The following is a 24,916-nucleotide window of genomic DNA, read 5'->3' as shown; positions in this document are numbered from 1 at the left end:
TTATACGAAACATTTTGCAATATCATTAGCTCTCTTGTGAGAATTCACTGACGATAGGTATATCGGTAAAGTTTGAAACGAATCCGGGAATACACGTGGAAAATAGGCGAGATATTTAGCACAAGCGTATTTCGCAAGATTATTTAAATAGTTATCGATGATCGCGAAAGAATATTTGTAATATCCTATCGTTGTTCTCTGGCCGTTCATTATTTGTTATTAAATTAAACCATTGTTATATGTTTGAGATCGCTATTCGTAATGTGTAGCAATTATTGAGTATATATATGTTTGCAATTAAATATCTTCCAATTTCTACGTACATTTGTGGGTTCTTTTCAAATTTGACGAATATGATCGCGATAGCGCTGTATCATAGTACCAGTAGCAGTAGAATTTCAAAATGTTTCACATAAAATATACGACATAAAACTTAATCGATCATGCATTTAACTCGAGTATAATCGATCCAATAGTCAGGTGCTTTCAATTTCTTTCTACGCGAGATCGTATACTTTCGTGTTCTCTTATGCTCGTTTTCCAGTGTATATCTGACCTCTCGAGGCTAAACGACCATCGCGGGTGTATTTACGCGATTCGCCGTGCGAGCGAAAGCTTCGACTTTCTCGCATATCCAAAATAACGTTAGCGAATCGTCGTGGTTCCGATCTGCACGGATTCTTCCGCCAGACTCGCCGCAAACGCGGTAACGGGCTTCCACGTAACGTGCGATACGAGTCGTAAGTCAAATTCCGTCGATGCCTCGAAGACGCCTAATCACGTGTGTAATCGCAAATGTTTCCACAGCGCAAAGAAAAGTTACTGTTAATATGTACATAGCAAATATCGCGAGCAGCTCAGAACCATCGCGCTGGCCGATTACGTGAATGCGACAGCTTTTAAACGACCATGTGGCGCCAGATGTCGCGCCTCGTGATCTTTATAGCGTAGCACCGCTCTTCGTTCGACCATGAGAGCACACTATTACACACACGATGCATGAGTTGCACGACGCACGACATACGGACGCAACGCTCCGTCTCTCTTTCTCTCTCTCTCTTCTTTCCCTTTCTCTCTTTTGTCCTCTCGCTCGCGCACACTGCAAACTCTGGCAAGCGCCTACGAGGCGAAAGACTGTCTTAACTTCGCATTGATAAATTGTACTTACATATCTCGTTTCATAGTTACGACGATAAAGACGATTGTTTGCGCGCGTTCCCCTGCAGTTTCGATCGCTGTGTCTTTCCACGTTGTCGTTTGCCAAAAACGTACGAGGCGAATCGAGGAACGAATAGCGTGAGACGAAGAATGCCGAGCATCACGTGGGCGCGTCAGGATACAAAGACGAAGATGCGGGCAAAGGCCAGGTAATTACCCGGACAGAAGTAAGTACAGGTAAAGAAGATCGACCCGTTCTCGGAAGCTGAGGGTATCGGTTACAGCGTGAACAATGACTCTGTTGGTCGTCTGCCGTATTTGGAGTATCGGTGTCATCCTATACAATTCCTCTACCACCTGGGTTGTTCGGTTATACCGGCATTATTACCTCGAGCGGTCCAACGACACCTGTATAGTTGGTGACGGGTTAAGGCTCTCCGAAATACTCAATCGAGAATACGATTTTCCCCGTTCGATGATTCTCGATGCTTCACGATGCTTCACGATGCTGCTTGATGCTTCTTGATGCTTCACGATGCTTCTTGGTGCTTTCCGTCAAGGACACGACAGTCGCTATACCGTAGCTACGCCACACGGGCAACAAAAAAGGAATCGGCCAGTCGAGATCGAACGTACATCGTTTGGAAAACATAGAGCGAAGGGAAGAAAAACGTCAGGTCATCGTTAGGTTGGAACACCGTCGGTCGGCGAATAGCTCTCGGCAGGTGAGGGGTCGCTTTCTTTCCTTACGACCTGGCATAAATCAAACCTGCGCCAAGGAACTCGTTACGCTCGCTCACGCCCTGGCACCACCCGCGCTCTTAGCATTCGTAAATTTTCCTCGACGAAGAATACAGTCTTGATGCGACTCGGGCTCGCAAACAGTCGACTCTTGCTGAGCTTTGTAACCGATACCTTAAACCCATCCGCATTTTCTCTTGCACCTGTTCCACTCATCCTTCCTTCCTGCCGTCTATTCTAACGAATACCGATTTTCAAACCGTTCAAGCGTTAGAAACCTAGCGCAATGTTCCTTGCCATTAGAACGAACCTGTTGCTTCGTAGCGATCGAAGAATATTCGAACAGACCAGGAAACCGCGTGTCGAGAGTTTTTCGCGAGCGCCGTGACGCGACATCTCGAGCACGAGGAACGCGACGAAGATAGGACGGGGGAGATGGGGCTAACGTTACAAACACGAAAACGAAGAGGATTCGGGACACAGGGTGGAGGATGAGTTAGGTTGGCCGGGTGTGGATGCCGCGGTCCGTGCGGAGAATGCAAAACGATGAACGCGGTGTACGTATGTAGTCGACGACGATCGGTGCAACGGAGAGGCGTACGGCCAGGGTGAAGAGCGGCAGGGTGGACGGTGGCGACGAAGCGTGTGCCGGAGGAGAGTAGAGAAATAAAGGCAATGAATGATGCCGTGCGGCAGGTGCACGGTAGAACGTTTAACGAGTGGTTCGCTCCCAGACTCCGTGCACCTGTAACGCTTGGACCGGACGGATCGGCTCGCAACGAGACTCGTCTCCCTGTCTCCTCGTCGAATTCACGCACCTCGTTCCTCGTGTTCCTTTATTCGCGTTATTTAAAAGCTTTTCAACGACGAATCTCGACGGATAGTGATCTATTCCTCGACCATTTTACGGAATATTGGTTAACGCGGAAAATTAAAGAAACTGGTTTATAACTTCGATCGCCTGTAATATCCATCGCTGGGAGGGCGAGCACCGCGATATTTCAACGATCGTAAGTCAGGAAGCTGCAGCCCTCCAGCTTCGGAACGTGAGAAATAAACGACGCCGCATACGCGCGAGATGAAATACGATCACGGCACGGCTATGCTCGGAGAAAAGCCGCTTAAGAATGCTCTCGGGCTCCATTGCCCTCCTATCCTCAGCCCCTTCTCACGCACACGTGTACGTAACCGACCAACGTCGCATCGTCTTTCTCTCTTTTCTTTTCTACCTTCTATATTCTATACTATACCGCAGCTCACTCATCCCATTCTCGATCGACCCACCTGTTGAGTTCCGGCAATGCTCTTTCCCTGCATTGCGTTCCGTCGCCGCCGCGACATAACTTTTTCGCTTTCCACCTCGATACCAACAACCCCCTGTTCGAATCGTCGAAACTCCGCGTCTTCCCATCTCCTTGTCTTGTTCTTGTCCTTAGTTTTTCTTGCGAATCTTCACTCTGCTACCGTTTACGTTCGCAGCGTTCGTCAAGCAATTTCAGAAATCCTCCGCCTCTTCGTTTCGCTCCGAACCAATCGAGCGAGACCGTGTCTCGAACCTCGAGAAAGCGTTTAAAGGACGATTATCCGATCCGAGTTTTCGTCGATGTCCCTTCGGATTCGAACGGCTACGAGTTACGACGCGGAGCCTTCGAAACCACGTGCATACACCGCAACTCGTGAATACGTGGGCACCTTCGATCGATTTCTAATAACAGTGCTTACGATTAAGATACACGTACGAGACAATGGCAAGTTAAGACTAACACTCACGAACTTTTTCCGGAACTCCGTAGGAGCAACTGCACCTATCAAGGCCTTTCGAAAGCCATCGGGCTGCCAATGCCATTAATTTTGGTTTGCCGACGAGCTCTGTCACAGATGTGTGCAATGTGTGCAAAGTTTTGGTTGACAAATTCTAAGAGACGCGAACGTTACAGTTTCGAAGTTCCCAGGAACGCACGTGTAGCCGATGACCCGACGTCACAGTGCTCTACAGCGCGTGTAAGATGATAAGAATGCCCTGGAAGGATCTGGCCAAGGAGTGGGGGAGGTGACGAACCTTCTGGCAAGAGGAATGAGTCGAACAGCTCAGCGCTTACCTCAGAACCTTGAAGGCATAAATAAAGCCATTTAAAGAAATTTATTCATAACGTATATATCGTATGAAGCACAAATGGTTTGATTAAATGGTAAAAAAAAAACAGAAAATTCGTCAGAGTGCTCATCAATTTTAAATATTATTGCTAGAATCACGGTAGCCTTTTTACCAATTTACGAGAATCTTCCTTCCTATCGTACGTATAATTTGACACTCAAACGCGCTGAGAATAACGAACCTCTTAAAGAGTAAATCTGCCGCATAATGTTCGACGCTCGCAGATTCCAATTTCTTCGTTGCATACTAATTTACAAGAGTAAATTTTATCACGCCGCTCTTTATCGTTCAATTCTATCGATCAAAAGAATTCATCTGACTCTTAATTCAATGTTATCGTTCGATCGATGATTTTATCAATTTCATTTTATCATAAACGATCTTAGATCTTCTTATCTGCAATTTTGAAACAATATTAGCGGCACGCGTTTTGGATCGTCCCATGTCCTTCGATGAACACGATTGTTCTCAGCTATTAATACCAAACCTACCAGCGCCGGTCAAATTGACCGCTCTCGAACTTCTATACAAATTTAACCATATTCAAACGTTGTCATATAGCTTCATAATTTCGGACTTTTCCTAAAACATGCATACAATATATTTTTCGATAATTATTGTTAGCTTGCTCTTTCATTTTCTAAGAAAAATTTGTATTTTGCCTTGCGTACCGCGAGCGGTCAATTTGACCGGCCGACAAAATATTTTAGTTATTCTTAAAATAAATACAATCAGTACAAAGAAAAGGCTATCTCAAGATCTCAGATGACAAACAAAATCAGTAATAACAAATAACAACAGCTATTATATCCGTAATTTTATTATAAAACATAATCCATCCCTCGATCAAGATGGACACCAGCTGTCAAGACTCAGGCCCATAATAATCCTAAGAAACCTCCATAATATTTACCATTTTTTACGCTCCACCGTTACAAACATTTTAAAAATCGAGAAATTTCTTAGGACTATTGCTCATGGCTATAAAACACGGGAAAACGGGTTTTTCCCAACACCATGCTCGAGTAACCGTTGATGGAGAACGGTTAACGCTCATCGATATTTTCGTATAAATATCACTGTCACAGACCATATTCTTACTTGCTATCGTCCTTTCGACCAGAATATACCTCAGTTTGTTGGTCAATCAGTCGTAGTGTTAAACCCTTTAAATTTATGGATACCTGATCGTCGACGTCTGCTATCGACGACCTATCCTTGGACATAAAACACCAAACGGCTTAATAAACTGCCCCGAAATTTTAACGCAATTCGGTCTTCGGATTTCTCCGCTCACTATTATACACTGTCCCCTTCTCTGGCAAGAATTTCACCCAACCCGCTGCGGGCAACATAATTGTATAACGTAATACATATAATAGCCTCATTACAGACGTAAATTCGTATTGCGACAAGATCAGCTTCTTCTCCTTTTCCAACACCTTCAGGCGTATTCTACTTTCTCTACTTTCACGCTAATCGTTATATAGCACAGAATGTACAGGCGGTAAACAACAAACAAATAAATAAATATTACATTCCGTCAGAAGTAAGCAGCAAGCGTTCACATAGCGTTTGAGCAATAACGTAGGTGCACGCGTCATTCATACGGATTCCAAAGACGAACGAAGACCTTTGAATGTCTGTTCCGAAACGCGACAGAAACGGATACGGCGGATACGGCCTGATAGCCGACAAAAAGTAAACGTGAACGTTATCGCCTCTTCGTCTTCGGCGATGATGCTACAGCGAAATTAGCTGTCCAGCTGCGACAGAGGTGTCAATTAACTCCGAGCTAAGATATCGAGTCAAAGTTTCATGCGTTGGGGAGGATCGCGAAAAGAGAAGAAACGAAAGTCAAGCGAAATTGATCGAGAACGATGAAATCGACGTGCGAATGTCGAATGGGATCGATCGACCGATCGAGTCGAGTCGAGTCGAGTCGAGTCATCGACGGGACGAACACTCTCGTCTTCTCACGGTTGACAGCGGCAGGTGCGAAGAACCACGCGATCCTCGCGAAATAATTCGGCCTACCGATGACACGCGCGGCCCGACAGTGGCGTTCCTCGCTGCGTCCACGGCCACGGCTCGCAGAGCCGGAATGATCGCCACCTGCCTGCGCTCCACCCATCGACAACGATCCAGCGTAAATATTCCGAACCTTGACTCGCAGAGAAACTCGTTCGAATCGTGAGAAAGAGCCACTCATCGGAAATAACTCGGAGATAATCGAGCGAAACGATCGACGTTTCCAATCGAATGTTATTCACGTTTTTCGTTTACTGTCTCCAGGTAGCCTTATACGTATACCGCGCACACGTGTATTCTATCTCTAACGTGGAACGTTCTCTCGCGTAAGCAGTTTAATAATAAGTGTATGAACAGCGTAATGACGAATATAAGATTCGAATAACGCGTACAAGTGGCCATTGGATGATTCGTCGTTGAAGTTCGTTCGTCTCGGAGTTAGTTTTCGGAAAAAATCATGTTTGAAAATGGATCGACCGTTCTTGAACGTAACTAATTCCGCGCTGAACAGCACGAAGTAATCAACGATCCTAAATCTAAATTCGGGACTGATCGGGCCTGATCCCCCGATCGTTCGCTTCGAGAGGCAAAAGGCGATCTATCGGTGGGGAACTCGTGTTATCGATTCGCGTATTCTAAATTCAGGCTAATTGGCAATGAAACGATAAAATCGCATGCCATCGGCTAAGGAATACCTCTGCGACGAAAGTTCTGTAGGAAATTAACCGTTCGACCGATCATAGAACAAGGAGCGTTCGATATTGCCCATTAGTACGATTTTTACCTATTTCCTCTCGTTGTTATCCGACAGAGTTTGAATTGGATTTTCAAGAACGTATACCGATCCAGGGACGAAAGACTTATCATATACATATACATATACATATAAGTACGTACGTATATACGTATGGGGAAATCCATATGCGTTGGTCGTTCGCGCAATTACGCGCTTTTGTGATTCGAGTCAACGATACGGATTCGCAACAGGCGTAAAACGTGACTATCGACTGAGGGAATCAAGGGAGGAGGAAGACAAAACGAAACAGGACTGCGAGCGCATGCTTCGCGAACACGCGCATACATACAGCCACGAATAGACGGAGGGGGGATAAGAGAAAGAGAGAAAGAGGGATGAGCAAGGGGTAGGGAAGAGCAAGGACATATGGCAAAGCTTTAATAATTGAAGCTGACACTGGCGCAGATGGGAACGCAGCCGCACGGTCCGCCCATCAAATATTTAGAGATTATAAAGTACGCACACACGTACACGCACATAAACGCCACACATGTTACTATGACGTCGTTTATATGTTTCCTCGTAAACGCGTGTCCGCGTACGTACATCGCGAAACGAATAATCGCGAAAGTCGTCCAAACGAGTATCTAAGCCGGTAAAACTATTAAAATACGGACTTTCGATTTGCGATCGTTGCTTCATCGCAACGATTAAGAAGTAAGATTTGTATCGTATATTAGCGGTTAAGATGGAAAGAATAAGCAAAGAAAAAGATAACGGAACAAGTTGTGGAAGAAGTAACAAAGATTGGAAGATGCGATTAGAGGGCTGACGGAAATGATAGTTTTAGAAAATAACTTCTAGCGTAGACTCTTAGTGCGTTGTATAGTAACTGGGTTAATGATAGCGTACGAATAAAGCGTCAGAAGGATAAGTGAGAAGATCGGACGTGGAAGCGTATGGTTGGGAAAATTGCAAGCAGATCGTATTCCTCGGCCGCGAGGGCAAAATCAAATGAATTAGTATTGTTATTATTACTATGTATCAGCGTGCGACTGATAGTCGAGAAGCAAGAGCAACGGCAGGTGCATGCGCCGCTACTTACGACAGTGGGGATACTGACAAATCGCAACTCGCCCTCGGAAAAGAGAAGACCGTTGCCAAACTTGCCCGACAGGTTACTACCGCATACACGCGCGGAACGCCACCGTCGATCGCGTCAGCTCCACGGTGTTCGTCTCCCAATTCTTTCGAGCGATGTACCCTCGTTCCGATTCGCACATCTCGCGATCGCATTCTTCCGACGAATACGTCGGACGACATGGACAGGACGAAGAGTAGAAACAGGAGGAGAAGAAGAATTCCAACTATTGGAAAATAAGGGAAAGAGAGAAAGGATGAAACGTCGTTGCCGATGGTTCCTGACAGATTCGGTAAGGCAGATCGAACGATAGAACTCGGTCGAATACGCTCGTCTCGCGAGGACGGCGGTCGGTGCCCTTGGGAATTTCCTTGGCCTTTTTCGTCACATCTGGTAGACACACGTATCCCGACAAATCGGATGGTCCGCCAGTTTCGTCGTCCTCTCTCTCTTTAATACCCTTAAGGCACCCCTATCCGCGCATATGTTTCGCAGATATCATACGAACACGTTCGCACCAGGGGTTCCCTCGGTCCTTTTTCTCAAGACTCAACCTTTTCATGAAATCTTACCTACGTGGAAACCTTCGAAACTTGTATGCCAACGCCTGCTTACGAATGTGCCGAATCCGAGTTCACGTAGGAAGCAATCGTTGAATCGAACGGCCAATTTTATAACGATGCAACCGTAATCAAAGATGACTCGCACTTTGGATTTTCACGCCACGCGGCGAATCGTTTGTATATCTTCTTAACGCTAGCGCATTTTTCCGAACAATTTTGACGTAATTGCATTTTTCTAACGTTACAAGTGCCTCTTATCGTTGTGCGTGATTTTTCTCTTCGATCTCGCGTTAAACGTTTCTTTAGAACATTATGACTCTTTTCGTTCGCGCGAGATAAAAAATCGAAGCATAAAAATTCGAGAATCGCAACGGGATCAAGGATCATTTGCGCAGGGTAGCAAATCTCGAAAGCGACGGAAGTTGTCGCACGATTCACGATCGCTCGTCGCGAAAACGGTATCGTGGAACAACGAGTGATTCGCGATAGAATGCGATTACTGGTTTACTCAGATCCGTTCGAGAACAGTTGCAACGCGTGATAGCGGCTACGGTATCTCTCGATTGGTACGCGTTATCAGGTGTATCGATCGCGCAACGATCGATTCGATTTCACGCGTTTCGTTACAGCGTCGTCGAACAGCGAAGAACCCGACCAAAAGTTGCGATTAGCTATGGTACCTACATATACACGTACGGTTGGATTAGAACGCACGTGCGACACAATCGTCCGATCACCGCGTCGACGAATACCACCCGTGTCGAGTCGAAACAGGGATTAAGACCTCGCGGTTCAAACAGATGGCGAACATACGCCCGTATGACACATCCCGGTCATACCGAGCGTACCCTGCACGATAAAGGAGAAACTGGGATTTTTCGAGTCGTAAATGTCCGAACAACGGTAGAAACCCGAGACGACCTTCTGCCATTTTTGCCGATTACCCTCGTAAAAACCATTTGTTCGAACAGAAATAACAAGACGGCAACTGGTACCAAGAAGAAGTTGGAAAACAAAGATACGTCGAAACGATCTGAAAAGAGCAACCAAGAGAATCGTTTCGCCGCGCCCAAGATTCACGATTCGTGGTTAATGTAACCACGGTTAGGCTCTATCAGATAGATTTCAAAAATGGAGCAAAGATAGGAAACGAAGAAGGAAAGGTAATATGTTTGAAAGACTGTAAGAATGGTAGATAGGTAGGTAGGTGGGTGGGTGGGTAGGTAGGTAGGTAGGTAGGTAGGTAGGTAGATTGGTAGGCAGAAATAGGTAGGTAGGTAGATAGGTAGGTAGGTAGGTAGGTAGGTAGAGGTAGGTAGGTAGGTACGTAGGTTTCCGCTAAACACTGAAGAGAGATTCTCGGTCGTAAACGGTGGCCGACAAACCGGAGTCTCGTAGGCTCGCGTTTCTTTCGCATGCGTAGCACCGCGACACCGGCGCGGCATTACGATCCGCCGCGGGTGGTTGACTCGAAATCGAGTCGACGATGTTTGAAACATTTGCGCGGCAACGAAAGATCGAGTGCGAGAGAGGAGGAAGGAATCGAAGGAGCGCAAAAGGAAAGGCACGAGACGGCCACGAGAAGGGAAGAAAGAGCGAGACCGGTGTGATGAGGTGAGGCATGGGGCAGAAAGGAGAGGAGAGGAGAGGAGAGGAGAGGCCGGGAAGAAAGATGGACGGCGCGGCATGGCGCGACACGACGCACGGAGAAACCGAGTCAAACTCTCGGCCGGCTGGCGCCGTTCTGTCGGCCCCCGCTGCCTCTTGCCGCCAACAATGCGAGCCGTACACCTCTTCCCCGTTTGTTTCGCCTGCCATCGTCACCAACGTCAGCGCCAACACCAGTACCTGTAGTACCGACACCAGCACCGTGACATCGCTGTTCCTACTACCACCATCGCTCATCGTCGTCGACGATAACGCTACTAGTGTGGGATACTCCTTATAGCGAGATGCTTGACCCCGTTGAATCGCAAACTGAATACCGTGCTCGAAACTCATCCGTGTCGTGTGATCCGATCGAGTTTCCAAGCGCGGCGAGACGATGCTTACTCGACTTTCGGGCGCCTCCGCGCGCCAGTATTGGTGCTAAAGTCGATACACGCGATACATTCTCGGAGGGAGCAAAGTGGTGCGGAGGCTGAAAAAGGAACAACGTCCGGTGCGTTGGTAGTGGTGATGGTATCCGTAGAATCGATGGTATCGATACCAGTGGTGGTGTGCAATGGAAATGGTAGTGGTAGTAGTAGTAATGTAGTAATGTAGTAGTAGTAGTGGTAGTAGTGGTAGTGGTGGTAACGTTAGAGGCAGCAAAGTCACTGCAGGCAGACCAGTTGGGACTCCATCGTACGCGCGTGAGATGAAAGAGGCTCGAACGCACGAGGAGAGTTAGTACGTCGTCGACCGCGCTCGAGTAAGGACGCGTTCCGCTATAGCAATTGTCTTTTTCGGTTTTTGGACTCGAACCAACTTCGTACCAACGTACGCGAATAAAATCGTGATCGTGATTTTCTTTTTTCCTCCGTGATTCCGATATCTTTCGATGGTTGTTCGTAAGAACGCGACGAAATTTGAGCGCACAGACTCGTAGAAAGTGTTGGAAGAAGAGAAAGAAAGCGAAAGCGATAGCGGGAAAACTTGAGAAGGAAGAGAGAAGAAATTGTTGAAGCAACAAGGCGAGGAAAGAAAGACGCGAAGCGTGCAACGCGATTACGCGGTAACCCGTGTACCTATTCGCGGCACGTGCTCGTAGGATCCACTACAAAAAAAAAAAAGTAGTGCATGAACGGGTGAAGTAATGCGCGTGTGGTGATCAAGAACAAAGAAGACGGTGCTCAACGTGCGCTCTAACGCGCCTTCGTGTCTCCAATTACCCACCAAAATGACCAATCACGTTGTGGAATCGGCCTCCGAATTGTCGGCTTTGATGAAAGGTGACTATCTCTTTCAAAATACAGCTTAATCCCGATGCAGCGTTCCCGCTGATTAACGCCGATCATCGACACGGTCCCTTTAACCCGTTGCGGGTTAGCGCTCGGTTTTATTCGCGCGATCACTATCTCTCGATCAATTTCACGATTTTTTACAATCGACTAATTTCAATTTCATTTACCATCGTCCACGATCACGTAGAAATATCGATGCGAATATTTAAACTCCTCCAACTTGGTTTTCGTCGACGCTCCGATATTTATCATATCGTTCCGGATACTTAGCACGAGGAGGATCGTAAACGTTAACGCAATACGAATGTCGTTGTTATTGTGGTGGTCGTCGTTCGGTCGATTGATAGTCTGTCCGTGGTGGGAGTCGCGAAGAACGATAATTATCATTATGAACGGCGCCAGTCGTCTCCGAGCGAGAGATCGAGTGCTTGAGCACCAGCAGCACCGAGTCATGCGGCTGTGAAACCGACTTCGCGGAGGAGAAAGATTGTATAGCCTCGCTACAAGGGGAGCTGAGACAGAACGCGATCCGTGGAAAACGGTAAGACAGCGGAAGGGAGAAGTGACAGTCGATAGAAAAGGAGAATGCGAAAGAGAGATAGGGCGCGGCGGCGCCAGCGTGGGTTGGCTCACACGACTAGCAGGCGAATCGACTTGCACGAAACAAACGACCTCTTGACCAAACTTGAAACTTCTTACCGTCTAATCTCCCTGTACACTTCTGTTCCACGCTTCTCCGAACTTTACTTCTTCCCCCTGTACTTTTTTTATTTACTTCTTTCATCCTCCTTCCCTCTCTATTTTCCATTCTACTCCTTTTTCTTCCCTTTTCCTTTCTCATTCTCTGGTATCGTCGCCGAAGCGTTCATTAACGTCTTGCCCTTTAAAAAGTCTTTTCTCCGCTCAGGTTAACGAACAATAATTGCTCGTGGTGAATATTGCCGCCTATATGCGTGACCATAATGGGCGCTCACTCAGTAACACAAAAGAAGGTGTTTTATAACCGATCGAGTAACGTTTGCCCCGGGCTAACACCGACTATACGGAAAAAGAAAAGAAAAGAATAACCGAGCGATCGGTTCTCGGGGCGATCGTCTCCACTCGACTTAACGAACGGTGGCGCGAACAAACGTTCCATCGAGCCTAAATAGAAACCAAGTAGCTCGCGTTTAAACGCGTTTACGAAGTTAGCGACCGAAACGAAGACCTTTTATAGATATGTCTTTGTAAACTATCGTTCGTTGTTTCTCTTCTCTTCGAGAAAAAAAAATTCGTCCCTTCAATATCGTAGAAGATCGGTCAACGACAGGATTTCTTGAATTAAGACCGTCCCAAAAACGTGATTACCGGGCTAAACCAAACTCCACAGTCGTAAATCGTCGAGTGTAATCGATATCCTATTGTCCGTGGTTACAGGTAAGCACAAGTAGAAAAGAAGAGAACCAATGCTACGGTAAACGTCTAACTTTCCACCCACCTGTGCGCAAAGTCGCACCTGCTACCTGAACCGGACCTCTTCCGTCCTCGGACCCGTTCCCCGCTCTCTACCCTCGTTCCCGCGACCACCGATCTTTCCAGCCACCTTGTTGCTTACCGCTTACTATTTGCCACTCTACCAATTCTCTGAAAAGTCTCTCTCCGTTCCGTTTCTCCCACTTTTCTTCCATTTAATCTTTCTTCCCGATCCTCGGGATATCGTATGTATATGGAAACTCGCGCGGTCGAAAAACATTACGAAACGACAGGGTGCAGAAGGATTCTGATCGACGACGATAGTAGTTTACAGGCTACCTCTTAGAGAAAAAAAGAATCAGAGACTCGATAGCACAGGATGCTTCTCGGAGCTCGATAACGCATCACGACTTCGAAGGATGTCGTCTGTCGTCGATCGTATCGTCGTGTACGTTGCTGTCCATAAGTTATCGGACACTCGTTTATTTTAGGCTAAACGGTCGGTGGAATTTAGAATGTAAATATTTTTGACATTACACAATCTCGTCATTTCATGCAAACGTTAGATACATGGAACTTACTTCATGGCATAGTATCGTGCATATTCTTGTGGAGGATGGTCGGTCGTGTAGTAGTTGAAATGATAAGATTACTCGATGTTGAACCGTCAAATATATTTGAAATAATTATAAATACAGAGTCAACCGTAGATTGCTCGATACTGGTCGTTAAAAGAAAGATCGCTAATAAAATCACTCGAGACTGAGATCGAAAATTGGTCCTCTTACGATCGCGTTCGTGTGTTTATACTGGTCGGGGGAGTACCGGAAAATTTAAATTCGCCTTTGTTTGACGCGCGTAGCAGCGACATTGTTTTGCCGGAATTCGTTTATTATTACATTATGTATATCCTAATGATTTTGATATTCCGAGGCAAACCAACAATATGATTGGAGTTGTTCTGTAGCTCACGTGCTGCTACATTTTAATTCGACCGAGTAGCTTAAATAGTAGGATAAATAATGAAATTAATCAGAAAAGTCGCGTCTACGTTCTACCTATCATTTTGCTCAAGATAAGAGCAAGTGTTCGGCGACCAAAATATGGCAGTGCGCATACATACAGTAGCTGGAAAAAGTATTTGCACACCACTGTATTTACTTTGTATATTGACGTTTGTATATTAATTTTTACATAAATCGGTAGCGTTACCACGTAACTATACGAATTTGATAGTATGAAGATGAAACGTGAAATCCGTTAAGAATAACGTTTCGTTGGAAAGTTAGCATACGCGCGAATGCTTTTTCCGGTCCCTGTAGGTACGGTATATTCCCCGATAGAGATTCGGACGACTATTTGATATCGCAAATATGTACTATCGATACCTTGGAATGTTTGTTGTCACGATTACCTTCGAGGATAGAAACTGGGTGTGAAGTAAACATTTGGATAATGCAGCTAGAAGGTAATCCCATGCTTATTTTGCAAAAACACGACGCAAGTAAAGTGCGAACCCTATTGAGAACGGAACTGAATCAAACGATCGACTGAAAGAAGAAAGGAGAAAGAGGAGGAGGAGGAGGAGGAGGAGGAGGAGCCGTGGAAGAAAAGTGGTGAAGTCAAGTCGCAACGTTGACGCGGCGCCAACGCAATCGATTTAAACGTTGCTCTCGCAAAACCATCTGGCGACCGCAGTCTTCGCCTCTTTCTCTCCTTCTTCCTCCTCCTCCTCCTCTCTCTCTCTCTCTCTCTCTCTCTCTCTCTCTCTCTGTGCATGTGTCAGAAGCAGCATCTTCTTACGAACAATATCCCATTTAAGTAGAGTACAGATTTTTATGCAAATTCATACTTCTATAAAACCTACTTAAACAAATTAAATCTAAATAGATGTTTACTGCAGCCTCCGAGTATCATAGCAACTGTTGTTACGCTTCGCATATTTTCTATATTTTTCCACATTATGTGCAATTGGCGTATTTCTGTAATTTCAAATTTTCTACAAACGCATACATATTTACGGTCTATTAGGTATATATTGTGCGAATCATTCAACGTAGCATTTATTGTCGGAATATCTTGTGTCTTCCGATTTGATTTGCATTTCAAATTACTCGTCGTCGAAATAATTGACACTCTAGATATACATGTGGCTGATACGCGTTTGAATGTTCGTTAGTGCTTCTTCTCTCGATGCGACCACGCCGCTTATTTATAATCTCTGCAAAAGTTGGCGACGGTTTCTTCTCCGCCTTATTTCCAAAGAGCCGCGTCCACGAACGTTACGCTTCACTATTTCTAGGACGTTGGGTCGCATCGCGAAGAAAGAAAACGACCAGCGCATCCACGAGATGAAACGACAGAGCTCTACGTACTACTCACTTACGTTCAACCATAAATTTCGAACAGCGACGCAATGAAATTTAGAATCATCGTCGCGTTCTCAACCCGATTTCTACCTTTAATCCTAACTTCGATTTTCCATTAGGATTACACGCGTTTTACATGTTTGTAACGGCGCGTCTTCCAGGTTCGATCGTTTCTTCCTTGTCGTCGATGTTCGCCGACGCATATTGATTTTCGTACGAATCGGCCGACGAAATTCAGATGGAGAATGCAAAGCAAAGATGCGCGAACGTTATAAAAGGAGAAGAAAGAGAAAGGGCGAAGGAGGATCGAAGGACGCGCGAATACGCGAAAAGGAGAAAAAGAGCGTCTGGCAAGGGAGTGTCGGTAGAGGGAAGAAACCGCGAAAGTATCACGCCATCACGTGGCTATCCGTTCATACGTCCCTGACGAAAATATGATCGGAGATATCCAGTCTGCGGTTAACCGTACGCCTTCGCGCGAGTTTACACAGATGTCCAGATGTTATTTCGGTCTGTTTGAACAATTGCCGAACAAGACGACAAAGATGCATGGCGTAGTACGCGATATTCGCGAACGTAATTTAGGGGCAATCGTATGTCGTGCGTCGAACACTTCTTCCAGCATCGTCCCAAGTTCTGACAGTAACTTATCATTTTTCTTCTCGTGTTTTCGACGTTTCGCTCCTAGAAGCAAAATCTGTACAACGTCGACCCTATGCTTCTTTCCTGCCGCATCTATCCATGCTACGTGATTTTAACGAAATTATGAGAAATTTCATTGTTTTCTGAGATGTTCGATTCCTATAGAAGAGTCCTGGTCCTGATTTTTCGTATCAACTGCTTCATACGACATTGACGCGTCATCAGCAGCAATTTTGAACCATTTTCGTGGCACGAATAAGCTAATTACTAAATATGCGACACACCAGAACATGTATCGCATAGCTTTGGTTTAAGAAAGGACATTCTCACGGCTATCGTCATTTTTATTTGACAATCTAGGGGAAAGGATGTGAGCACGGCTGACAAAATAATAGGTATCGCGTGTTTTAAAAGTTCTTACGGCACATTTGGTTGAAAATCGTCGGCATAGAGCATGCAAAACCAATGGAGAGATGAAAAATCGCGACACGAACTTCCTACGACTATGTAGCGTTGGTTCATTGAAACCAGACAGATGCTTGATGTGAACGACAGAAAGATCGAGAGAGAGAGAGAGAGAGAGGAAAGAGCGGTAATCTTATCGTAACGATAAGTCCTTTAAAGACACGGTCGAACCGCCACCAGGTGTGCGCAAGCTGTTATCATCCAACACGCAGAGTGTTATCCTTGATGGAATCATCCAGGATAATCGTTCGTGTTTCCAACGCTCGTTAAAATATTCGGTAATTTGGTAATACGTTCCGCGCGATAATTTATGCTATCCGATATTAAGCGTTTCGAAAGTTGGACCCAATCGCTTTACCATTCTATCTGTGGATATTAGGTTGTGTTAGGTATACTTGAATAACACGGATGAAGACGGCGCTTGCTGTCGCAATCCGTCGAGTATATTTGAAATAAATAAATGGACGTACACTGCGTCGTAAATACAACAAATAGTTTGAAATAAATACTCGGTATAATTTGTCGCGGAGATACTCGTTAAGCACTGTCGATCTCTAATGATACTGACTTGATACTATCTCGCCCGCGCTCGCGTCTGTTTATTTATACTGGTCGGAGGAGAGTCGGAAAATTCGAATTCGTCTTTACTCGACGGTTGCATGTAGGCGACATTGTTTTGCCCGGAGTTTATTTGTTCTTGCATTACTTGTATTTTGACGGTCTTGATACTCCGAAGCAAAACAACAACATGATTTGAATTGTCCACTAACACTAATTGTGCCGCTACATATCTTTCGTTATAGCTTGGTTGTGAAGTATTATTTAACTATTAAGACACGATGTGAACATATATCGATGGAAAGTGGAAAATCATGCGCGAATAGGAAACCACGAATATCCGGTGAACGGAGGAAATCTTTTGTAGCATTTTCTCTTCCGCGTCATTTTATTCTTACGATGCGTAAATTAACAAAGACAATGCCGAACCAGAAGAGTAACGCGTATAACTGGTATAACATACAACGTAGCTATCGATACATAGGTCGACGATTAAACAGTTTTTTATCGAAGAGGCGAAACATATAATGCAAATAAAAAATGCTTCTTTCGTTTTGTAAGGAAATAATAAATAAACATTATTACTACAAGATTCTTTTTGTTCTATTATTACAAAATGGATCATATGTAATTCGATAAAACAATATAAAACGAAAGAAACTTTTCGGACAACCTAATACTTAAGTAAATGCGCATGAAGCGGACACAGAGAACGAAACGAAACGAAAAGAGAAAAAAAGGAGCTCGCGCGTACTACGTATAACGTTAAAAGAGCTGCCAATGTATACCGACTTGTACATAACTTGTGTGACTGACTGAATGACATACCGAACTTGGAAATGCGTACAATCGTCTCATTTCAGAGATTGACAAAACTAGACTAGGCGAAATACGAGACGAGAAGAAACAAAATATCTCTTCCACGAGATATCACTAAATAGGAAAATCATTTTCTCTTCCAAGCAGTTTAAGATGGTAAATTAGAAGGCGTAGTCGATCGGCGTAATTCAACCGCAAACTCTTGTGTAACTCTTACAAAATGTTGCTATCTGTTTTTCATTTCAGTCGGTGCGATGTCCAGCTCCGACAGGGATGCCGGCTTCTGTAGCGGCGGAGACGAGGACGACATATCCGACCTACGCTCGCCAAGCGCCTCGGAGGATAGCCTAGAAGTGCAAGTAACGCCGATATCGTTGAAAAATAAAAGAAAGTTGGCGGAACCACGGAAAATTCACGAACCAAATCCAGCCCCGTTGAAAAAACGAAGGTTCCAACGAATCGAGGAAGAGATCGTACCGGACGAGGAGTCGACCAGAACGCTTCGATCACCGAGCCCGTTTCGACCATGGAGCTATACCAGCAGCAAGAGCATCGATGCGAAACTTTCTTTACCGATTACAACCGCAGAGAGATCTACGGCTAACCAACCAACAACCTGTGTTTTTTCCTTGCTAACGAACGTGCCATCGCCAACGATTCACGTTTCAAATCGAATCAACCATCATCATCATCATCATCACCATCACCATCATCATCGTCACCGATACCACCAACGTTATTGTCAAACCAACGACCGTGATCGCGGCAACGGTAACGACAACGTTCGACAAGGTAGCCACGATTCCGACGACGGTGATACGTGCGAAGACACCAAAGAATCGCAAAGTCGGGACAGTTCACCCAGCGGAGTACGACAATCGACGCAAACGCGTACACCACGAGCTGAGAAGCGAGAACAATCTCGTCAAAAATTTGACAACGCTACCATCTCGTGTGCAATTTCTACGTCCGATACAGCCATAACATCATCGTCTATGACACTTTCTTCGATCGCGCATCCGAGATTACAAGAGGAACCTCTGTCACTCGTGCTGAGAGGCGATGTAACCGCCAGAGTACCTTCGCATCCAGCGGTAAACGGTAACTACGAGAAAACCTGCTCGTATCCCGTAGAACGTACGAACGTTTTGACTGCCTCGTCATTGTCTTCGTCTCTGTTATCGTCGTCGTCGTCGTCATCGTCGTCTTCGTCGTTGTCCTCAACGTCGTCTTCGTCTTCTACCTCCTCTTCTTCGTCGTTATCATCGGCATCGTCCTCGTCGTCGTCGTCGGCTTCGTCGTCTTCATCTCAGTCGTCTCACCATCAACAAATTCATCGATCCTGCTCGAACAACGGTAATTCTTGCTCGACGACAGGGACAACGGCCGCGATGATAACAGCGGTGGTAAGCACACCGACGACTACGATGACGAGCGTGCAGAGTAGTCAGACGAGGCAACATCCAACAGCGGGACAACAGAGAAACTATAAAAACATGACACGCGAAAGGAGAATAGAAGCAAACGCCAGAGAACGGACAAGGGTGCATACTATAAGCGCTGCATTCGATACGCTTAGGCGTGCTATTCCCGCGTATTCCCACAATCAAAAGCTGTCGAAGCTATCCGTGCTAAGGATCGCGTGTAGTTACATCATGACGCTGGGGAAAATCGTCGATACTGCGGAAGGCGAGACGACCAACGGCGCCTCGTTGGGAGCTTGCGTGGATCTTGTATCTAAAACTATTCAGACAGAAGGCAAGCTTAGAAAGAGAAAAGAAGACTGAGCTCCACGTACGCTTTGAAATTCGAAAACATACGCAAGACAATATGTATGTATATTATTGTATATGTATACGTATAACGAACATTGACCATCAGCGAACCCACCGATCGTTAAAAATTCAAATGACAATAGTAGATGACTAAATAGCCTTCGGCGAAGAAATTCCTTTCTCGTCCGTCGAATCAGCGATTCGATGAAATCGTTTTGATTTCGGATGTAAACTTTTTCGTTTGTTCGTTCGAATCGTGAATCATCGATGGTCAGCCGATAAACGATGACAATGATGGTAGTAACGGATAAGTAGTGAATAATATGTATAGTAGAACCGATTGCGGAAAGCAAGAATACGCGATCCCGAATCGAGAGTCGGACGTGAAACGTTGAAACGAGACGTATAATAAAACGTTGCGCAGCATAAAAATAGCTTTTCACGTTATTTCGACAAAACGTGCATTTGCGATGCGAACAATGCGTGTGCGTTTCGATCGAGCGCGTGAAATCGTACAATTTTACGTTGTAAGACTACCACGAGCCTGTGCACACGTTCGTATTTACTTCTATCGAGATTCGAATAAATAAAACGAGAAACAAACGTAAACAAATTTTTGCCAATTTATTGATAAAAAAGACAGACACTCCTCGTCCTTCGTATCCCTAATGGTGGGAGATGGCTAGACTGTATGTATTAATGCAAATTCATATTTTTACGAATATAATTAAAAAACCAGAATTCGGATAAAAAGCCGTTTTGTCCATAAAACATTATAAAGGCATTATGCTTCGAATATTTCATATATTTTTGCATATTATATACAATTTTGCATCTCCAAATTTTCCATAGAAAATGTTATATAGAAATCCACAGTTTAGATATTGCGGTAAAAACGCGTCGTGATTTGGTCTACTGTGATCTTCTCTGAATGATACACGTTTCCGCAAACAAATCCATCGATCGATCTGCTTCTAAGAAATCGTGTACGTTATCGATGCCACGCATTGACAAAAGTGCACGCTTATAGATCACGGAATCCCGCACATAGTTGTAGTCTAATCGACGGACGACGATATTGGATACCGAAGCAGAAACCCAAACGAAACGCGAGAAACGTTAGCACTTATCGCGCGCGTTTATAAGTCCAAGGCTAAAAAAACGGACCATGATGTAAGTACATGCACACTGTGCCAACGTCCGACATCGTTCATCGTGTATGCAACATATACTTCCGATACACGAAGGAATCGTACACGCGCACCTGCTAAGAAACAGAGGCAGCTGCATTTTATCATTTCACGAATTTAATTCGCTTAATTTTTGGAGGTTACACGGGGCGAATAATAATCACTCGCGTTGTTCTTGTTACACGTGCGATGTGTAAAAAGAAAAAAGAAGAATACGCGAACGATGAAATCGGTGACAGGACGGAATTGCTTCTTTCGATTGCTCTTATATTCTTATTATCTATCTTTCCTGTCGAATAACGGCGAGTCATACGTTGATATCAAAACGTCGATTTTACCGATTCGTTTAATATCTCGATTTGAATAATTGCGATGTAAACGCGTATTTAGTTGTTAGTCGTGAATCATGAATCATGAATCCGTGAATGGTTCGGTCAATCGTGGTAGCGAGACACGTCATAGCTCATGGGCATAAGATCGAAAAACGAAAGGAGTCGCGGAATTTAGGTAGAGAAAGAGGAAGAAAAGGGAAGAAAGAGAGCGGCGAGCATATACGTAAAGCAAGATTAACGAGGCGAAATACTGTCTGGTGGGAGGTTGCCAGAGCGTTGGCGCCAGCTGACCACCGTCGCGTCGTCGGACGACCTACGCGAATGTGTACGCGTGTACACTACTACCACGGACCACCGTTCCGCTTCTCTCAACGACTCAGCCGACTTCTTCGGAGATGACGCGCGCGCATATTCGCTAATCACCTTATTCTTACTTCCTATTTTTCTTCGCATTTCTTAATTACGTTCCCAGATTTTTTCTTAAGATGATTGTCAGTGAGAATTCTGATAGCTTCAATCATCGAGAATTATCCGAAACATCTGTTCCAACTACACATACACACATACATATATTACTAGTTTTGCAATTCGCAACATCGCGACAGCACTCTTCGTAATCTTGTCAAAGTTTCTGCGTTCATAGAAATCACCTGTATTTACTAACGTAGGTTACGTTAGGTTACGTATAGGTATAGGTTACGTTTGTATATACACGCATACATTGGAACGAACGTAAGCATAAACGCGCAACAAACAAATGGCGTAAATAGCGCGTGACAGGATATCGATATCTGCTCTGTTTAATTAACGCAACATCAACTACGTCAGCAGTCCCAGAAATTGCACGAGATCGCTAAAATGTATGACTACCACCCCGTTAGATGCGAATGTTCATCACGATTCCAAGTAATTCGTCTTTCCGCTTGACGATATATCGTCGTGTTGCGCATTTAAACCTTCCAATCGGTGGCAATCATCTAATCTTGTTCCTCCCACATTCTCCTTTACTAAACTAGTACCCCGAATGTATTACTCGGAAAAATAGTGTAACAGAAGGAACAGGCAAAAAATCAAACGGGAGGAGTAGGAAAAACCATAGACGAAGAAGACAAGTGTAAAGTTCAAACTGTCGATCGAAAAGTAATAATCGATTACAGAAACAGGTTAGAAGTTAGAACCGATTAGAAGCGAGAGCGGGTCACAACTTGTTTGCTATCTGGCTCTGTCTATTGGCCGCGAGCATCCAGTGCATGCGTGTCTGTTCACGTATATGTATATGTATATGCTTCTCGTATAGTCGGTGCGAGAGTGATTTTGTATATAGGATGCGACAATGTGGCGCCAAGCTCTCGCAGCCAAGCCAGTTTCTACTATATACGCATACACATACATAAATACATACATACCACTCTTTCGCTCTGATCTGTGCGCAGACGATGCGACTATGCAGGGTGTTTAAGACGCGACCAGTCAACCAGTTGTTTCGCGTCTTCGGCAAAAACATGATGAACACAACCACCGAACACTCTTTTTCCCACACGAACACCACTTGACACACGACGGCATATCTTTTATTCCCATCGATCTTTCCATGCTTTCCATCTATACATTTACTTACCAAATCACCATAAACATCGATTCCCATAATCGTTATCGATATCGTTATTCTTCAGCGAAGCTGTTCATTCATATTCGATCGAAGATCAAACGATTCAATCGATTGAGTCACGTGTGTTCTTCAACCAACACAATGTTTATCAAACAAATGCAAACGAATAATCGAGCGAATTTTTTAAATTCAAAATGGAAAGTACCGCTACTATGTTGTAATTGCAATTAGTGATGTAAAGTGTGCATTCGTACACGAACGTAACGCACAACATTGAGTGCGTGAAAACGACGCTATATTTTACCAAAATACAATTTTATATTATATACTAGCGATATCTGGTGGTGACGGAAGAAACTTGCAACTGATTTATCGATATACGTATGCCGATTATATGAAATTTGTCGAAACTAGCTCCCTCTTCGACGTCTTCGTGTCAACGATTGGCATTGTAAATTGTAAACGATGTTGATATTACTACATATCTGTGATACATCTTTCAAGTGCATCCCTCAAATGCCAAACCGAACTGTGTCAAGAAATATTGCAAATTTTCTCTACGACGGAATACCTCTATGAGATATTTTGTTCATCGTATTCTATAAAATGAGTAAGCGATACACATTATTATTGTTAGCGATTGTGTACACGTTCAAATGATAACATGATCTGTTAGGTTCACAAAATAGCAGAAGGGTTAGGTCACAAAAAATTTTATCGCAACCGCCTCTCAAAAAACAATGTACGGACGATACTACTAGCATTTTCCTCTCTCAGCCTACTGCAAGTACAAGTGCAAACATACCTCTATCAAATACCTCTCCTAATCGCGTGATTTCCGAAGATGACGATCAACTTGTTAATAGCGTAATACAATATCTTCTTATATTGGACGGAGGAAAACAAATTGTCAATAAAACTCGTATAATAAAAAATGTTTTTGGAAATCGAGGAAGACGTTTTCTTTCAGTAATGAACAAAGCAAAAAATCTGTTATCAAAGGTACAAGTAAAACTATGACTTCCTGTTGTAATCAAAGTTTTAAGTATATCCATGTGTTTATAGGTGTTTGGTTATGAACTGGTAGAACTCGAAGGTAACAAATATATGCTAGTAAATAAAATAAAGAATGAATTACCACATATTTGTCCTCTTGGAACCGAAGGTAGCCAACAAGTATTGTTATTCATAGTGCTGACTCACATCTTCATGCTTCAAAACTCCTGTAGCGAAGGTAGTAATGCCATGTGAAATATATAATGTTGTTTGAGAATAATCTTAATTTCTATTTATGTTCTTCAAATTATTTCAGAGTCTTTGTCGAATTTTCTTGCAAATTTAGATATTCCTTATACAGATAACAATCAACATGTTTACTTTGGTAATGTCAAGTACTTGATAAACGAGGTAAAATATATAGTCTGAAAAATAGAGGCAAATTAGAAAAATTACAAATCTAGTGTGAAATAGGAGTTGAGATGAAATTAATTTCTTGACAGGTTTTTGTTGCTCAAAAATACCTTGATAAAATAACTATGGAGACAATAAATTTAACTAAGATAGAGTTTAAATGGGGTCCTCGTGCAGAGCATGAATTTTCTCAACGTGCTGCTTTGGAATTCATGTCTGAGGTGAAAACATGTTTTAAATTCAATTTACATACATAGTCTTACAATTCATACATAGTCTTTTCAATGATAAAAGTTATGTGTCTATCACAGGTATACAATGGACGTCCAATAAAAAGCTGGCAATTGCAATTTCAAGCTTTAACTGCTCAAGAAAGATTAGATAGATAAATTTTACGGACGTATCATTGCAAATGTGATAAAGAGGAACAGATTGCCATATTTTAAACAATAATCTATTTATAAAATGTACTTTTTTTCAAATATAGAGATTACCTACAAATGAATTTTGTTTGTAACAAAAGATTTTTCATAGCATAGATCCCAAAATAATTTTAAGCTTAAGACAAGCATTACGATCCAATTCGTCGAACAACTAAAGGAATAATCGACGCTTAAAATGTTTACAAACGTCCCTGAGTGCAGCCGTAAAACTGCGATGCGAGATTAAAACGCGCGCATGTGTGTATGTGCAGTCTTCGAGTTTAGTAGGATAATCGGAAGAAATCTAAAATACTCAGAGTTGCCCTAGTTTTAACTAAATCTAATCGGATTCATATTTCCGTTTTTAATTCCGTTACTACGTTGTACAACGAAGAACACTTAC

The 24,916-nt window shown here is 43.9% G+C and overlaps 2 protein-coding genes and 1 long non-coding RNA gene across 5 annotated transcripts in view; 2 read left to right on the top strand and 1 right to left on the bottom strand.

Moving 5' to 3' along the window:
• The window catches only part of LOC126916854 (uncharacterized), a 31,409-nt gene extending 8,465 nt beyond the window's left edge, over positions 1 to 22,944 (bottom strand). The window contains exons 1-3 of the long non-coding RNA XR_007710744.1: positions 22,479 to 22,944; positions 3,184 to 4,006; positions 1,169 to 2,177 (exon numbers count right to left, since the gene is read on the bottom strand). This is a non-coding gene — a long non-coding RNA (uncharacterized LOC126916854). The remainder of the gene's footprint in view (positions 1 to 1,168; positions 2,178 to 3,183; positions 4,007 to 22,478) is intronic.
• LOC126916832 (uncharacterized) lies at positions 1,238 to 20,163 on the top strand. Of its 3 annotated transcripts, none has more exons than XM_050723048.1 (2): positions 1,238 to 1,367; positions 18,022 to 20,163. In XM_050723048.1, the coding sequence occupies exon 2, from the start codon at positions 18,030 to 18,032 to the stop codon at positions 19,560 to 19,562; it is 1,533 nt and encodes a 510-aa protein (XP_050579005.1). In that variant the 5' UTR covers positions 1,238 to 1,367; positions 18,022 to 18,029; the 3' UTR covers positions 19,563 to 20,163. The 3 variants fall into 3 exon arrangements, with proteins under 3 accessions (XP_050579005.1, XP_050579003.1, XP_050579004.1); XM_050723046.1 differs by lacking the exon at positions 1,238 to 1,367 and adding an exon at positions 9,852 to 11,458; XM_050723047.1 differs by lacking the exon at positions 1,238 to 1,367 and adding an exon at positions 11,485 to 12,011.
• Positions 22,945 to 23,126: 182 nt separating the features above from the next.
• Positions 23,127 to 24,596, top strand: LOC126916846 (non-structural maintenance of chromosomes element 3 homolog). The gene is made up of 6 exons (XM_050723073.1): positions 23,127 to 23,291; positions 23,358 to 23,683; positions 23,747 to 23,915; positions 23,994 to 24,088; positions 24,181 to 24,312; positions 24,403 to 24,596. The coding sequence occupies exons 1-6, from the start codon at positions 23,288 to 23,290 to the stop codon at positions 24,478 to 24,480; spliced, it is 804 nt and encodes a 267-aa protein (XP_050579030.1). The 5' UTR covers positions 23,127 to 23,287; the 3' UTR covers positions 24,481 to 24,596.
• Positions 24,597 to 24,916: the final 320 nt, after the last annotated feature.

Source organism: Bombus affinis, chromosome 5 (genome assembly GCF_024516045.1).
Source record: "Bombus affinis isolate iyBomAffi1 chromosome 5, iyBomAffi1.2, whole genome shotgun sequence".
In the NCBI taxonomy this organism is placed as follows: Eukaryota; Metazoa; Arthropoda; class Insecta; order Hymenoptera; family Apidae; genus Bombus; species Bombus affinis.
This window is presented reverse-complemented; position numbering and strand designations above follow the sequence as displayed.

Bases quoted from the DNA above. Each gene is read 5' to 3' on its own strand.
- LOC126916832 (XM_050723046.1), top strand. From the start codon at position 11,407: ATGACCAATCACGTTGTGGAATCGGCCTCCGAATTGTCGGCTTTGATG. The intron at 11,459-18,021 runs GTGACTATCTCT...TTTTCATTTCAG, and splicing joins ATTGTCGGCTTTGATGAAAG to TCGGTGCGATGTCCAGCTCC.
- LOC126916846 (XM_050723073.1), top strand. The intron at 23,684-23,746 runs GTACAAGTAAAA...ATGTGTTTATAG, and splicing joins CAAAAAATCTGTTATCAAAG to GTGTTTGGTTATGAACTGGT. The intron at 24,089-24,180 runs GTAAAATATATA...ATTTCTTGACAG, and splicing joins TCAAGTACTTGATAAACGAG to GTTTTTGTTGCTCAAAAATA.